We start from the raw sequence: 14893 nt of genomic DNA, 5'->3' as shown, positions 1-14893 counted from the left end.
GATATGTGGCTTGTTAAGAGGAATTCTTAAACCTTAAGCAAATTAGGTGGATGCATAAGAAGACATGTAAAAGATGAGGGCTATGCGTTGGTGAAAGGAGAAGAAGAAACTTTGGCTTGAGCTGATGTGAGAATGCATTGATGGTGTGAGGAAAAGAGACTTAGACATGCAGCCAAGTAGGAGGTGTCGGCCGTGGAGCAATCTTGGACGCCTATAAATAGGGCCAAGGACTTCAGATGAGAACTAAAATTCTCTTCAAAGGACATAAAGAAGAGTTTAGGAGAAAACCATGCATTGGTCAAGAAGTTCCAAGAGGGGAAATGCTGTCGGGTAGAAAAGACAGGAAGTAGCATCAACTTGGAACGAGAAGTTCTCCCAAAATACTCATGTGTTTAATGTGATTTCAAAGCCATCTGAAATCTAAAAGAGTCTAGTTTTCAGGGTAGGGCTGCCGAAGAAGAAGCTCCAAGGAATCAGGCTGGAGAATGAGGAAAAAAAAGAGGGGTCGACCTGTTGGGTAAGCTAGGTTAGTCTTGATATTTTGATGTTTCTGGCCAAATCACGAAGAGTTATGAGCTAATATTTTGAGGTAAGCTTACTAACACATTTTAAAGCATATTTGTAGAAGGAAGTATCTCGAGATAAAGCCTAAAACTATAAGTAATCTGAGCTTTAAGTTGAATCTAGATCGTAGGGTTCAAAAGGGAGCCCGAGGTAACCAAGGAACTTCTAAAGAGAAAGGTTCCTAAACGATCAAGGTGAGTGGTTATTTTGTGTTTTATTGTTGATATAATTGCTATATATAGGTAAATATATATAAGGGATAATGTTAAATTAGCACGATTAGGGATATATGTTTATTTGATTATTATGTTTGCTAAGATATTGCTTGTATGTTTGTTTTGGAAACTGAAATTGTACCTGGTATATATAGTTAGCATGCTTGAAAGGTACTTGGCGGGAAAATATAGTTGGCTTCGGTCAGTGGAAAATGATAGTCGATGACGACCGACGGGAAATATAGTCAAGTTACCTAAGCATAGCTAGCAGGAAAACAGTCGATGTGCACATTGGCGGGATAATAGGGTACATGGAAAGTTTCCACAGGAATTTTTGTTGTCTTAGTATACGTGTGAAAGTACTGAGGAAAATGTAGGATCATGCCAGGGATAACCAGTGGTAAAATTTGGGATGTTCATATTATGTAATAACCAGCGGTCAAGCTGGGATTGATTGTTTTTAACCAGCAGTTGAGCTGGGATTAATCCAGCGGTCTGGCTGGAGAAATAATTGTGAACTTATGGTAATGTTCTTGTTGATTATGCATTGATTTCCAAAAGTTATTTTATGTAGTCAAAGTTATTTGTTTATCTAAAGGCACCACTCACTGGGCTTTATAGCTCATGTTTCAATGTTTGATGTTTTACCCCCCCCCCAGGTAGCGAAAGGTGAGGAGTTCCAGGGTGCTGCTAAGGTCAAGGTCTGCCACATGTCACAGTTACACTTCCAGAGGGTTTTACAATTGTTGTTATAAACTTTGTTGTTAAGTTTTGAAGTTGTATAAACGTTACATTGTTGTAATAAAACGGGCCTACTTAATCAGTGGATTGTTGAACTTGTTCATTGGTATCAGAATTATTTCCGCAAGAGTTTTTAGGCAGTAAGTGTCAACAAAATGGTTGATAACTGCTGCAGTCACGCTCTTTCTCAGGCTCAGAGGGTAGTCTGGGGTGGGGTGTGACATCAGATGTTCCAAATCCACCAAAAAGAAGGAAGGCGGTGAAAAAAATCCATGGTTTAGGATCATTTTGAGAGGCTAAAAGGTGATCCTAAAGACCCTCATGCTCAATGTAAGTACTATGGAGTTATCTATGCATATCATTCCAAACGTAATGGTAGACTATGAAGAATCATTTGGAAAATTGTAAAAAAAAATACCCTTATAAAAAAAAGAGAGATCCAACCCAAATGACATTATCTTTCAAAACTAAAGCCAAAGACAATGTTGAGGATAATACGTCACAACTTGTATGTGATTCATATAGTTTAGAGAGTTGTCGGGAAGCGTTGGTTGAAATGGTAATTGCTGACGAATTGCCATTCAAGTTTGTGGAGGGTAAAGGATTTAAGAAATTTGTCGATAGATTAATATGTGCAAGTCAACCTAGATTTGTTGTCCCGTCTCGGTTTACTATGGCTAGAGATGTGCTTAAGTTGTATGTTAATGAGAAAAAACGTTTGAAAGACATGTTTGTGAACAAGAAGTATAGAGTTTCTCTCACTATGGATTATTGGACATCGGGACAAAATATAAATTACATGGTACTAACTGCCCATTTCATAGATTTTGATTGGAGATTATATAAGAGAATACTTAGTTTTTGTCGAATTGAGAATCATAAAGGTGATACTATTGGTTAAACCATTGAAAAGAATTTGAAGGATTGGGGCATTGAAAGGGTAATGACTTTGACTGTTGATAATGCAAGTTTGAATGATACTGTCATTGCTTATCTTTTGAAAAGATTCAATAAGAGATTATTGTTTGGTGGAGAATTTTTGCATGTTCGTTGTTGCGCTCATATATTAAATCTCATAGTATGTGATGCTTTTAAGGAACATAATGATTGCATTGAAAGGATTCGATATGCTCTACGGTTTATAAGATCTTCTTCTGCACATTTTTTGAAATTTAAAAAGTGCATTGAAATTGAAAAAATTTCTTGTAAGAGTTATATGTGTCTTGATGTTCCCACTAGATGGAACTATACATATCGATGCTTGAGGCAACTGTGAAGTTTGGAAAGGTTGATAGATTAGACGACGAAAATGCTTCTTATAGACACGATTTGTCACCAAATAAGGAAGATTGGACAAATGTTAAGATGTTGATTAGGTTTTTAAAGGACTTTTATGATGTGACATTGAAAATTTCAGGGTCTTTGTACACCACTTCGAATATGGTTTTTCATCAGATTACAGTAGTTTAGAATTGTATACGTTTGAATGCTAGTGGTGCAAATGCAATGCTAGTTGGAATGACTAATAGCATGAAGGCCAAATTTGAGAAGTATTGGGGGAACAATGAAAAAAAATAATCTATTATTGTATGTTGCTATTGTGCTAAATCCTCGAAAAAAGATATGGTTTGTATCTTTTTGCTTTAAAATTTTTTTTGGGCCAGAGGTTTCCAAATCTATAGGAAATGTAGTGGAACAATGTTGTAGACGTCTCTTTCATGAGTACAGTATTACTCATACTCAGAGTGGGAGTACTACCATTAATACACCAATTGTCTTAGCCTCGGAGACCATGATTGATTGTGATCCAACTGAAAAGGTGGGTAAAGACTTTGTCTATGATACAATTGATCTTGATTTTGAAGGCGATAAGACTAGACCTTTCGAATAGGGGTCAAAGATTGATATTTATTTGTTGGAAGCGAATGTTAAGAATGAAGGTGATTTTGACATACTTCAATAGTAGAAGAGGAACAGTCATCAGTTTGAGGTTCTTAGTCGTATGGCTAGAGATATTTTGGCAATTCTAGTATCTACTGTAGCGTCCGAGTCGGCTTTTAGTACAGGAGGACGTGTTGTTGATTCATCACATTGTTCATTGGCTCCAAAAACAGTGGAGGCTTTCATTTGTACTCAAAATTGGCTAAATTATGGTCCAATAGATCTTGAAGTTCAGCATGACATGGAAGAAGCTTCATTATTTGAAGAAGGTATTTATTCATTATTTGTATTTTGTAGTTGTAACTTGTTAGATTAAAATCTTAATGAGGTTGTCTTTCTCTTCTTAATCTTAATTATAAAGGATTCAGAGCGGTTATGGACAATGAAAAAGATATTCAAGACCTTTCGGATTTTGCAAAGTTGTCCATTAACAATTAAGCATTTATCATTTGATTTTATTATAATTTAATTGTATTTGGCAATTGACTTTATGTTTGATTGTAATTGGGTTGTATTTGACAATTGACTTTATGTTTTATTGTAATTGGGTTGTATTTGACAATTGACTTTATGTTGTAATTTCTAGTTTGATTGTATTGTATGTGAGTGTGACTATATGTCATGTGACATTTCTATTTGTGACGTATACTCTCGACTCTCATATTAGTTTTGTTTTCAATTATATATGCAATAAAAGGTTCTTTAAGCAATTAAGCGAAGCGAGCAGTAACATAATCTCAAACAATGGACATGTTAATTGCTAAATATTAAGAGTTGTCAAATCAAATCATATCAATATCTTATTTTTAATACCTCTAGGCTAGCTCTATTCCATAAGTATTAAAAATAATAAAATGTGAAATAGTATCTTGAATTCTAACTTCTAATCACAAATTAAAAGAGAAAACTAAACATGATTGATAAGGAAGTTAATAAATAGTTGATTTTTTATTTGTATTAAAAAATTGCTATTTATAATGATAAGGATTTATAATTAAGTATAACTTCTACTTAATAGCAATTTTTCTTAGAATTTTAATAAAAAAAAAAATATAATTTCTTTTAAAGGAAGAAAAAAGAAAAATAATAATAATAATAATAACCCTAACCCAACAAAAACCGGCCGACCGGTCGTGTTTTCGTTCAGTCGCCAGTCGGGACCGGTTTGGACATATTCCAAACTGATTCTGGTCGGTTCAGGGTCGGTTTGGTCGAAAAACTGACCCCGACCGACCGATGATAACCCCTATTGCCAACCTTATCTACAAGATAGAACGATCAATTCCACTTTAATGTTCTCTTGGCATATAACTTAACTCATGAATTGCATAATTCGATAAGCTCTCTTAGCTAAACTCGAAAGAAGCACAGAGGCCTAAACTTAATTCATCGTAATCTATTCAAAACAACCTAAAGGCAAGACTTTAATAGTCTCCCAAAGAGAACCCTAGCGCCATGTCATGGTTCTCAACAAAATTAAAAAATACCCCTATTTAAAATTTCATAAAACGGATAAAATATTTGTAAAATACTAAAACTACGCCAAAATTATCAAACAAAACATAAATAATAATTTGATGTATTGAATGGTTCACATCATTCTCGTACTAGCTTTCAACATTATGAGAATGTTGGAATCTCCATTGTGTTTGGTGTTATAGGGTGACGCCATAAATTATTTATCAAAAGTGTCAAATCCATATGGAGAAGCATAGTTTTGATTCATAGATATCAAACCTGCAGCTAGAATCGTCAACGATTGTGAGCTAGACGTGTAGTGAAATGCACATAAAAACTGAAGGGTTTGGATAGAGATATTAGCTTCGATGGTGGTGGTGCTTTGGACTATATATAGTGGCAACAACTGGATTACTTTTATTTGAACTCATTATGGGATGTACACTCTTTTGTGCTCTTTTTTGGAATTCCATAGATTTGGACTCACCCGTGGTCTTTGGGTTTTATCTTGAACAATCCTAAACATATATATATAAAAATAAAAATAGAGGAACAAAAAAAGAGAGGAGAAGAAGAAAGATTGAAAGAAAATAAAAATGAAAAAAAAAATTATAATCCCGACGACTGTCATTCATTACGATGTAACTATGTAAGAAGAGGGATGAAGGTGATGAATTGAGAAAGTAGAGAGAAAAATAAATATTTTAGTTTGTATTGTAATATATATGTATATTTTAAAACATAGGTGTTATGTTATGCGAGTAATTAAAAAAATTGACAGATAAAAATGAAATTAAATGTAAACTCGAGAAATAAAAAATTAAGATTGCGTTTGGCAACTCTTTCATTTTTAGTTTTTGGTTTTTGAAGATAAAACCTATTTTCTTTCCATTTTTTACTATGATTTACACTTTTCTCAATTAGAATAGTTGAATTATTAGTCAAATTAAATTTTTTTTTTTGGTTAGTGTTCAAAGTCTAACTTGGCTTTTTAAACTATTAGTAAAAACTAGATAACTAAAGAAAAAAAATCTAGAAGTAATGTTTATAAGCGTAATTTTAAAATACAGAAAAAAAAAAAAAAAAACTAAATGTTTACTAAATAGAACTAAGAGTTTGAAAATCCAGGTACCAAAATGTAATTTACCTCGATGAGAAAGCATACTTTTATTTTAAGAAAAAAAAAGGAAAAAGGGGATTTTTAAAAATACAAAAACAAGGGAAACTATTTACAAAAAATAGCAAAATTTTAATCTTCTTTGATAGAGGCTGAGATAGGCTGAGAGACTTTTATCAGTGATAGAAGTTGATAGAAGTCTATACGCTGATAGAGGTGTATCGGTGTAATGACCCGAGTTCAGGAGGGGTACATGAATGAACCGATATCACATCCGAATGAGGGAGATCCTGAAGGACATGAAAGTATGATTAAGAAAGGCTTAAAAGAATTGAAAAAGTTGAGTGACCTCCTGGGAATTTTTCTAGGATGCATGTGAGTGAGGATAAAGCATCCTAAAAGGACCCGTGTTGGATTCGGATTCCGAATCCTGGTCCGAATATTGGGCTTGGGGCGTTACAATCGGTGTCTTTTTTGCTACTTTTGTAAATAGTTTGACTTTTTTTGTGTGTGAAAATTAGGGTGGACAAAAAAAGTTCACGTGAGAAAACAAAAGGAAAAATGGGGCGGGACTCGATTCTCCAATGGAGAATTCCGCTCCCGGTAGAGACGAGGGTAAATTTTCCATCGAAGATAGAGACGGGGAACCCCTTCCCGACCACCCGACTCGTTGCCAACCCTAGTGAAAATTTCCCAAAGAAAAATTCAATTAAATATAGAAACAGCGGTGCTGAGCAAGTTGGCGTGCTGAGAAGGAAGAAAGGCCAAAAAAAAAAAAAAAAAAAGAGCGAAATTTTATAAATTTTTCAAAACCCACCAAGAAATACGCAACCCTGAGCCGTTTTCTTCAAAGTTCACCTCTTTTTTCCCTTCAAATCTTTCAATTTTTCATCGTCCGTTTCCATCTATTTTCAGAAATTTCTCAATCCCAATCCCGAAATCCTCCCCCCACTTCCATGAATTTGACCATCACAGTCTTGTAACTGAATTCAGATGGCCGACACCAATTCCAATACCCCCACCGCCACCGCGCCGGAGAAGAGCCCCTCCGCTTCGCCGACGAGCTCCAGGTCGGTGACTCACACTGTCAATGGCTCGCATAAGTTCGTGATCCAGGGGTACTCTCTGGCGAAGGGAATGGGACCCGGCAAACACATTGCTAGCGATGATTTTATCGTCGGAGGGTATCAATGGGCCGTCTACTTCTATCCAGATGGGAAGAATGTTGAGGATAATTCGACCTATGTCTCCATATTTATCGCACTGGCTAGCGACGGTACCGATGTGAGGGCGTTGTTTGAACTCACACTTGTCGATCAGAGCGGTAAAGGGAAGCATAAGGTTCATAGCCATTTTGAGCGGTCACTTGAGAGTGGTCCGTATACTCTGAAGTATCGCGGCAGTATGTGGTATGTTTTTTTATGTATTGTGCTTTTTATCGACTAGGTGATCATTTATCGAATAGCTTGCTGTCTGTAGATGTAGAACGTTTGGATTATTGCATCTATGAACTGCGGTAGTCTTTTGGTCGCGCATCAAGATTTGGGTTCTTGATTGGTGTTTATTTATATCCATAATCGTGCAAGATCCTTTCCCCTTTTGTTTTCTATGTTATAAACATTTGGTGATTGTTGTAGTATTGAGAATTTTCATAAAAAAAGTAATGATAAATTAGATTTACTTAAGTTTAAACTTTAAGCTTCTAGGTTGATTAACTATTGAACATGGTATCGAGATAGGAGGTTTTGTGTTGGATCCTCCAATATTGATAACCACTTGTTGGGCTTGTACAAATTTCCAACAAGGGAAGGAGAATGCTCCAGTATTGTTAAAATGTTAAACTTATTGGAGTCCATCGAACTTCAGCTTTTGGGTTCAAAAGGAATTCAACAGGTGATGACCAACAGTACTATTTTTTAATCTGTTACTATCTAATTACCTTTACGATTTACTTTTTATTTTTTCGTCCTTATAAAAGAAAACTTAAATAATGTCTTACCATGATAAGTCTTAGTATAATTGTTGTGATAAGAAGTAGAATGAAGAATTTAGAATTACTCTGGGGTTTGTAACATGTAAATTTTGCACAACAAGTAAATGGTGCGGGTTATATGGTCTCCTTCCCTGTGCAATACAAAAAAGACCAATCATCAAGGCTCCGCTGTTTTATATATATATTTTTGAACCTATTTAAATTGAAGTGATAAAAAACTGAACTTTCATTAAGAAGAAAGAAAGGATATACATAGGCATACAAAAAACACAACCTACAAGAAAACAATGAAGTGATATATGGTACACAACTTGTTAGTAGATTAATTGATACTTCGAAATTAGATAATGTGTATATCAAATAAAGGTTTTGGGGTGTATATTGACGTGTTATGACCTACAAACAACACACATTATGCATGATGCATGTTTTTAGTTTGCTCAATTTAAGATATCAGGGCTAAACCTAATGGGGGACTGATGATGATACTATCAAGATTGTCATCAATATTTCTTTAAGCCATTTTGTTGTTTGACATCAACATTAGTTTGAAAGATATTTATCTCATATATTGGTAATTAAGTATTGTATTATCCATATTGAAAACTATCAATTTGATCTTTTATTGTATTAGAATTAGATATATGAGTATTATAATACGATATAAATATTTTATCTTCGACTGTTAATTTACTTCACTTAACCAAACATATACTATATCAATAATGTTAAACATCTCTGTCCAATGTTGTTTTTTATTTAATGCTCCTGTGGTCATGTCATCTAAATTCTTATTAAGATCTCGTGTTTGTAAGATGTTTCAACAAGCTCTTAAGCCTACTTGACCCTTTGATTTGCATTATTGACCATGTTGTTCTGGGGGAACATAACAATATGTATATTTCATTCATTGTTTATAGTTGGATTTAATGAAAATATTTAGAAGTACTTGTGTAGTGTGTTATGTGCAGTTTGTTCAAACTTGCATTGGTTTACTTCATATTATGGGTATTGGAAAGCCAACTCTCTACTTCTTGAATGATTTGGCAAGAAATGTTTGGGTTTCTTTGTGGCTGGTTATCATAGTAAGGGTAGTTGCTTTCTATCTCTATCACCCATCTGCCTGTAGTGGTGTATTATTGGGTAGCTCATTAAAATTTAGTGGAGTGTTAACCTCATGGATTGGCCAAGTGGTCAAAGGGGAAAGTTGTAGACGGGGATTGCCACCTGATTAAGGTATTTAATATGGTTCAAGACTTAAGTTTCTTGACACCAAATATCATAGGGACAAATAAATGTCATAGGAGATTGATGATAGTGCCTATTATTTGGTCCAAACACCCACATTTATGTATAATGAAACTAAAGATTGTGTTGGGCTTCTCAATTGAAAGGAATAATAGTCAATACCCCTCAAAATTCTTGCTAAATAGATTGGGAAAAAAAAATTAATTGAGACTTTATTTAAAAGGGTTTTGCTTAAAGAGAGGAATTCCCCACCTTGCTTAGGAGGCTATGGTGCTGGAAATGTCAGAAATAGGAACTTTTCTTGATAATCAAAGTGGCTTTGCTATTAACAAAAATAAGATGTTGTGTAGGTCAGAGGGCGACTCTCTTCCATCTATGTGATCTTGCTTCAAATGTTTGGATTAAACTATAATTACAAAAGGAGGGAGCTCATTTTACACAACTGAGCTATACAAGAAAATAGATGTAACAAAAAGATGGAGTGTCTTGTTCCTATGTGAAGATGCAGGAATTGCGCTCCAACGAAATAAACCATAAAATTGTCCAAATGAAATTCAACCAAAGGATTTTCTATTCTTTCTTGATGGGATGGGCGTTGAATAAATGAGATAGAATGTCCCTAGCTTCAAAAGGGAAAGCAGTATGCCGTCCAAATTGTAGGAAGGTGTTCTTGTTCCTTGAAGTAGAAATTAGCTCCACCTTAATCATCCAACCATCAACATGCGGACAATTTATTCGTTTTTGGTTCAGAAAATGAGGTGGAGATGGATAAGCTGTGTATAAGTTTTAACCAATATTTTGAGCTCGTGGAAAAAGGATCAGTCTTGTTATGTCAGCCATCTTGGTATCAAAATAACCATGTTATCCAAGCCATAACAGATGAAGGTTGGTTATGAGAAATGAGAATGGAGTTTGGCCTCTCAGAGTCAATCCTAAATCGTGCAAGTCCTGGAATCCGGTTGTTGGGAAAGTCCTGTGAAATCTTCTAAATGGAATGCTAACTCTATATACAGAGGGGTGAACTCTTTAGCATTCTCATCTACTTCATTTTCCTTCTTAAAAATTAGAAACCAAACTTCTGATCTAATGAAAAGAAAGGTGTTCAAAGGTAAGGAAAAGAAACAAGAAAAACAAACTGAAGAAAGCCAGTCACAAATAATCAAAATAATTTAGAAAGAGAACACCAATTGAGAAGCTTTGATATGTAGTTGGTCTTTTGTGAGAGAACCAACAAGAGCTCAGAGAAGTTTCTTCGAGAGGTAACAGTTTACAAAGTAAAGCTCAACTTTTGTGGATAAATATGGATGAATATAATTGAAGTGGTCTGCTGAAAATCTTGGTTGCAAAGGAATCAAAGTGTCTTTGAAGAACCGAGGATGTTCTCAATTTGTGGGGATGTCATTAATCATTTTTATTATATGTGTGTGTGTGTATTATGCCACCTAGGGTTATTGTATAGCTTATTTGACTTTGAGTTCGTTGATAGTTTAGCTCCCCTCTTTCTTCTTTTTTGGGACTTTTCATACTCCAATAAATAGTTTGTTCTGTCATTATAAGAACTTCATTGTGGTTTTTAAGGCTTGAACCATTCCCGAATATTTATTATTCTTCTCTTCTGTCACCGGTCTTCATATATCTCTCGAAGCTTGACTTTTCTTTGATTTGTTAATGTAGGGGATACAAGCGCTTTCTTAGACGAACTACCCTTGAAAACTCTGACTACCTCAAGGATGATTGCTTGCAAATAAATTGTACTGTTGGAGTTGTGGTTTCGTCAATAGAGCGTCCACATTCACAGACTATTTCTATTCCCGAGTCTAATATTGGAGCTCATTTTGGTGCACTGCTGGAAAATTTAGAAGGTTCAGATGTCACTTTTAATGTTGATGGAGAAAAATTTCAAGCTCACAGGTTGATATTGGCTGCTAGATCATCTATGTTTCGGTCTGAATTTTTGAATAAGTTAGAGGACAGTAAGGAGGAGATTTTAGTTAAAGATCTAGAACCTAACGTTTTTAAGGTATAGATATGATTATTAGTCAGACTCTTATTTGTTTTTCTCTTATGTGTTCTGATTTCTTTGCTTCTGCGTTATTTTCTTTTTTTTTTTCCTCCAATTGATCACTGCATCATGTTTCGGGGTTTTATTCTGAAGTTGTTTTAGTTTTCATCAGGCTTTGCTGCACTTTATTTACACTGATTCCATCGCAGAGGATGTGGTTGTATCAAGTTCAAGTTCATCTTCTGAATCTTTTGTGGGTGACAACTTTATGGCAAAATTGTTAGCAGCAGCGGACAAGTATGGTTTGGAGAGATTGAGACTGATGTGTGAATCTCATCTTTGTAAAAATCTTTCCGTACGGTCCGTTGCACAAGTACTAAGTTTTGCAGAGGAGCACCATGCCACTGAACTGAAAGCAGTTTGCCTGAGATTTGCTGCGAAGAACCTTGGAGGTACTTTCTTATTCGATTTAAGGCAATGTGATCCTGATAAAATGTTAAATGCAGAAATACCATATCTTTCTCAATCACTCACTGTTATATATAAGTTTAAAGCCCCTTGAGATTACAAAAGAGCCACCTCCGTTAGAGTTAATTACAAAGGATATGTAATTGCAAAATAATTTAAGGTTAAATTACAAGTTTAGTCCCTGAACTTGAAGTTTGTGTCTATTTGGTCTCTAAGGGGTATTTGGAGCCAGGAATGAAGTTGTGAAGTCCTAGAACCTACAACGTTAGGAGTTAATAAAGCATAAAATTGATGTATTTTAGTTGTAGAGCTCACAAACTTCTTGGATCAAACAAGGAGTGGGGTTCCCCACTCCTTGGGCCAAACACCCCTAGACTTTCAACAGTATCTAATAGGTTCCTAATTTTTCAATTTTTGTGTCTAATAAGTCTTGGACAAATTTGACATTTGTGAAAATTAATCAGATATTAAATATAAATTTGAATTTTATGTCTAATCTAATGAACTTAAATTTTCAAAAGCTTTGGGACTAAATCTGTAATTTTGAAAGTTCAGGGATCAAACTCAAACTTCAAAGTTTGGGAATTAAATTTATGATATTAACCTAGCAATTCTTACCATATCCTCTTATTTATTTATTTTAGTTCAAACAAGGTCAGGAGCAAGGATTTTACATTGAGACCTTTAGGAGAAATTAATAGCTTGCCTGTTTGAGTTGACACATCCTCCCTGTTTTTGCTTTATGATTAAAAAGAAAAATTCTAGGATTCCTTTCCAGTCATATCTCCCATATCGTTGTTCCATATTGATTCTCCCAGGCGATTTTCAATGTTCTCTCACTTTTCTAGGCTGTAGTCAATTATCGGGGATTTCTATTTGGTGAGTTGTGATTCACCCATCTCATCCAGATCCTCATGTTCCAACTCAGGAGGCTTTTGGGATGACTTTTGAAGAAGTGCTTTGACTCAAAGCAGATTTTCTTCCAAAAAATGTATTAACCGTTTGCTTCTTTAAAAGTGCTTTTTATGTAATTAGAATTTAAAAATTACTAATTAGCTGAATACACACACATATTTTAATATCTGTGAGTATTTGGGTCAGCTTACATACATTTCGACTAATCTCATGGGACATTTGCCTAACCGCACAATATTTGGGTACCGTTTAAACTCGTAGGAAATTAAACCCTTGGTAAATGGCTACCATGGATTGAATCCATACCCTCTAAATCCTTAATTAAACCTATGACCCTTCCTAAAAGTAGAAAATTCTTAGCAACACTTCAATTCATAGTTTCTTGGTGTACTAAAAACAGGATTTTTTTTTTTTAATTTTTTTTTATTATTATTATTTTTTTTTGTGATTTCGTCCATATACAAATGAACTCAAAAGTCATGATTCACCCATATCATCCAAATTCTTTTGTGATTGGTAGTCTTCCGAGTTATGAGGGAGAGGGTTATCTCTTCCCCCTTGCCTTTAGGTTGTTTTTTCCGGGTCTTTTAAGCGTAATATACGTCCTGTTAAAAAAAAATGTACTAAGTTAGCTAAAAGTACTTCTTACCCTTTCGAAAGTCCATCCCAAACTCTATATGAGCATTCATCTGCCGTTGAGCCTCGAGATGCCTCTTCCATCATAGATTCTGCTGTTTCTTTACTCAACAGACTTCAATGCTGTTTTTTCATTCTTTCATTTGGTTTTATAAATTGGACCATTCTTTTCAGCTGTGATGCAATCAAAAGGTTTTGAGCATTTGAAGGAAAACAACCCTTCTCTTCAATCCGAGCTCCTGAAGATACTTGCACAAAACTGCGGGGACGTTTGTGGCAACGGATCAAAATCCAGGAGTGTGTGGGCTCAACTTTCCGATGGTGGTGATTCAAATGGAAGGAGAGTCAGACAAAGAACCTGATAACTCAAACCATTATTGTTCCTTGTGTAAATGCAAATGTGTTTTTCAAGTAATATGTAAAAAAGGAAAAAAAAAAAACCCCCGAAAAGAATAGCTTTGTTTCAATATGTTTGTCGAGAAACGTATTCAATAGCAGCCAAATTAGATTCTCATTTTGTAGTTTGATATGTTTGCACCGTGGGATTTTCATGCCATTTTAGATGTACTCATTTGCTGAGGAAGCTTTCATTGAAAACCTGAGGGCCAAAAGCAAAAGAAGGCAGTAAAAGGTCTTTGTTTTGATGATCATTTTGTTAGTTTTTAGATTTTAACTTTACTGTGACATCTTTGTTTTATTTTCCGTTTCGAATATACTTTTGAATATAAGCTTATTTTGAAAATTAAAAACTTCAAAAAAGTATGTAAGAAAACCGATTCTTGAACCCGAGATTTCTAAAAGGGTAGGAACAAAATAAGAGTTGAGTCGATGATTACTAACAATTGAGTAAAAATATTTGGATAGGAAATATTTTGATGGGAGAATACTGTAATTTTTTTAGCACACACAACTCGTAGACAATCAAGTAAAATTCAATCCACTAATTTTTTGAAAATATAAGTATTTTTAAAACAAATGACAATGTTTAAAGGTACTTTTATATATATATAAACTAGAATATATCATTTCTTTTACTGTTGTTTTAATTTAGTTTCTTGTATAGAAAAAAATGACTAAGCAATTTATTTGTATTACTGTTTTTTTTTTCTAATTGCAATAAATGAAAATTAGTAATATCTGTCCATGGGTGACCAATTATCCTCTTTTATTTATTTATTTATTTTATTAGAGTTTAGATATAGAAGATTCTTAACTTTATATTAGACTAAGTCAAGTCAGAAAATTAAAGTCAAATAAACGAGTGAGAGAGGCTCTTTTGTTGGCCAAGTATTCTACAAAAAGCAATTTCAAACTATCTTTACAAATCAGGCTAAACTACAAAAGTTATCCATGACTTTTACCCTTTTGTTTAAAAAAATATCTTAATCAAAAAGTTGTATAATTACCTAATAACTTTCCTATATATTCCAAAACTACCCTTAAAATATAACTTCGTTAAAATTTTGGACAAAATTTGAGTTTTTAGCGATGTAAAGATGACCTAATATGGTATGGTAATTCCAAAGTTTGCTTCAAGTCATTGTCTCACCATTTCTTATTTCAATTTTCGTCTAAAATTCTAGCAAATTCCTTTC

The 14893-nt window shown here is 34.3% G+C and overlaps 1 protein-coding gene across 2 annotated transcripts; it reads left to right on the top strand.

Moving 5' to 3' along the window:
- The first annotated feature begins 6797 nt into the window (after window positions 1-6797).
- On the top strand, window positions 6798-13928 carry LOC120071710 (BTB/POZ and MATH domain-containing protein 4-like). Of its 2 annotated transcripts, none has more exons than XM_039024091.1 (4): window positions 6798-7445; window positions 10952-11188; window positions 11442-11731; window positions 13473-13928. In XM_039024091.1, the coding sequence occupies exons 1-4, from the start codon at window positions 7030-7032 to the stop codon at window positions 13658-13660; spliced, it is 1131 nt and encodes a 376-aa protein (XP_038880019.1). In that variant the 5' UTR covers window positions 6798-7029; the 3' UTR covers window positions 13661-13928. The 2 variants fall into 2 exon arrangements, with proteins under 2 accessions (XP_038880019.1, XP_038880018.1); XM_039024090.1 differs by having other exon boundaries at window positions 6801-7445; window positions 10952-11297; window positions 11452-11731.
- The last annotated feature ends 965 nt before the right edge of the window (window positions 13929-14893 follow it).

The sequence above is a fragment of the Benincasa hispida genome, chromosome 2 (assembly GCF_009727055.1).
Source record: "Benincasa hispida cultivar B227 chromosome 2, ASM972705v1, whole genome shotgun sequence".
Lineage (NCBI taxonomy): Eukaryota > Viridiplantae > Streptophyta > Magnoliopsida > Cucurbitales > Cucurbitaceae > Benincasa > Benincasa hispida.
This window is presented reverse-complemented; position numbering and strand designations above follow the sequence as displayed.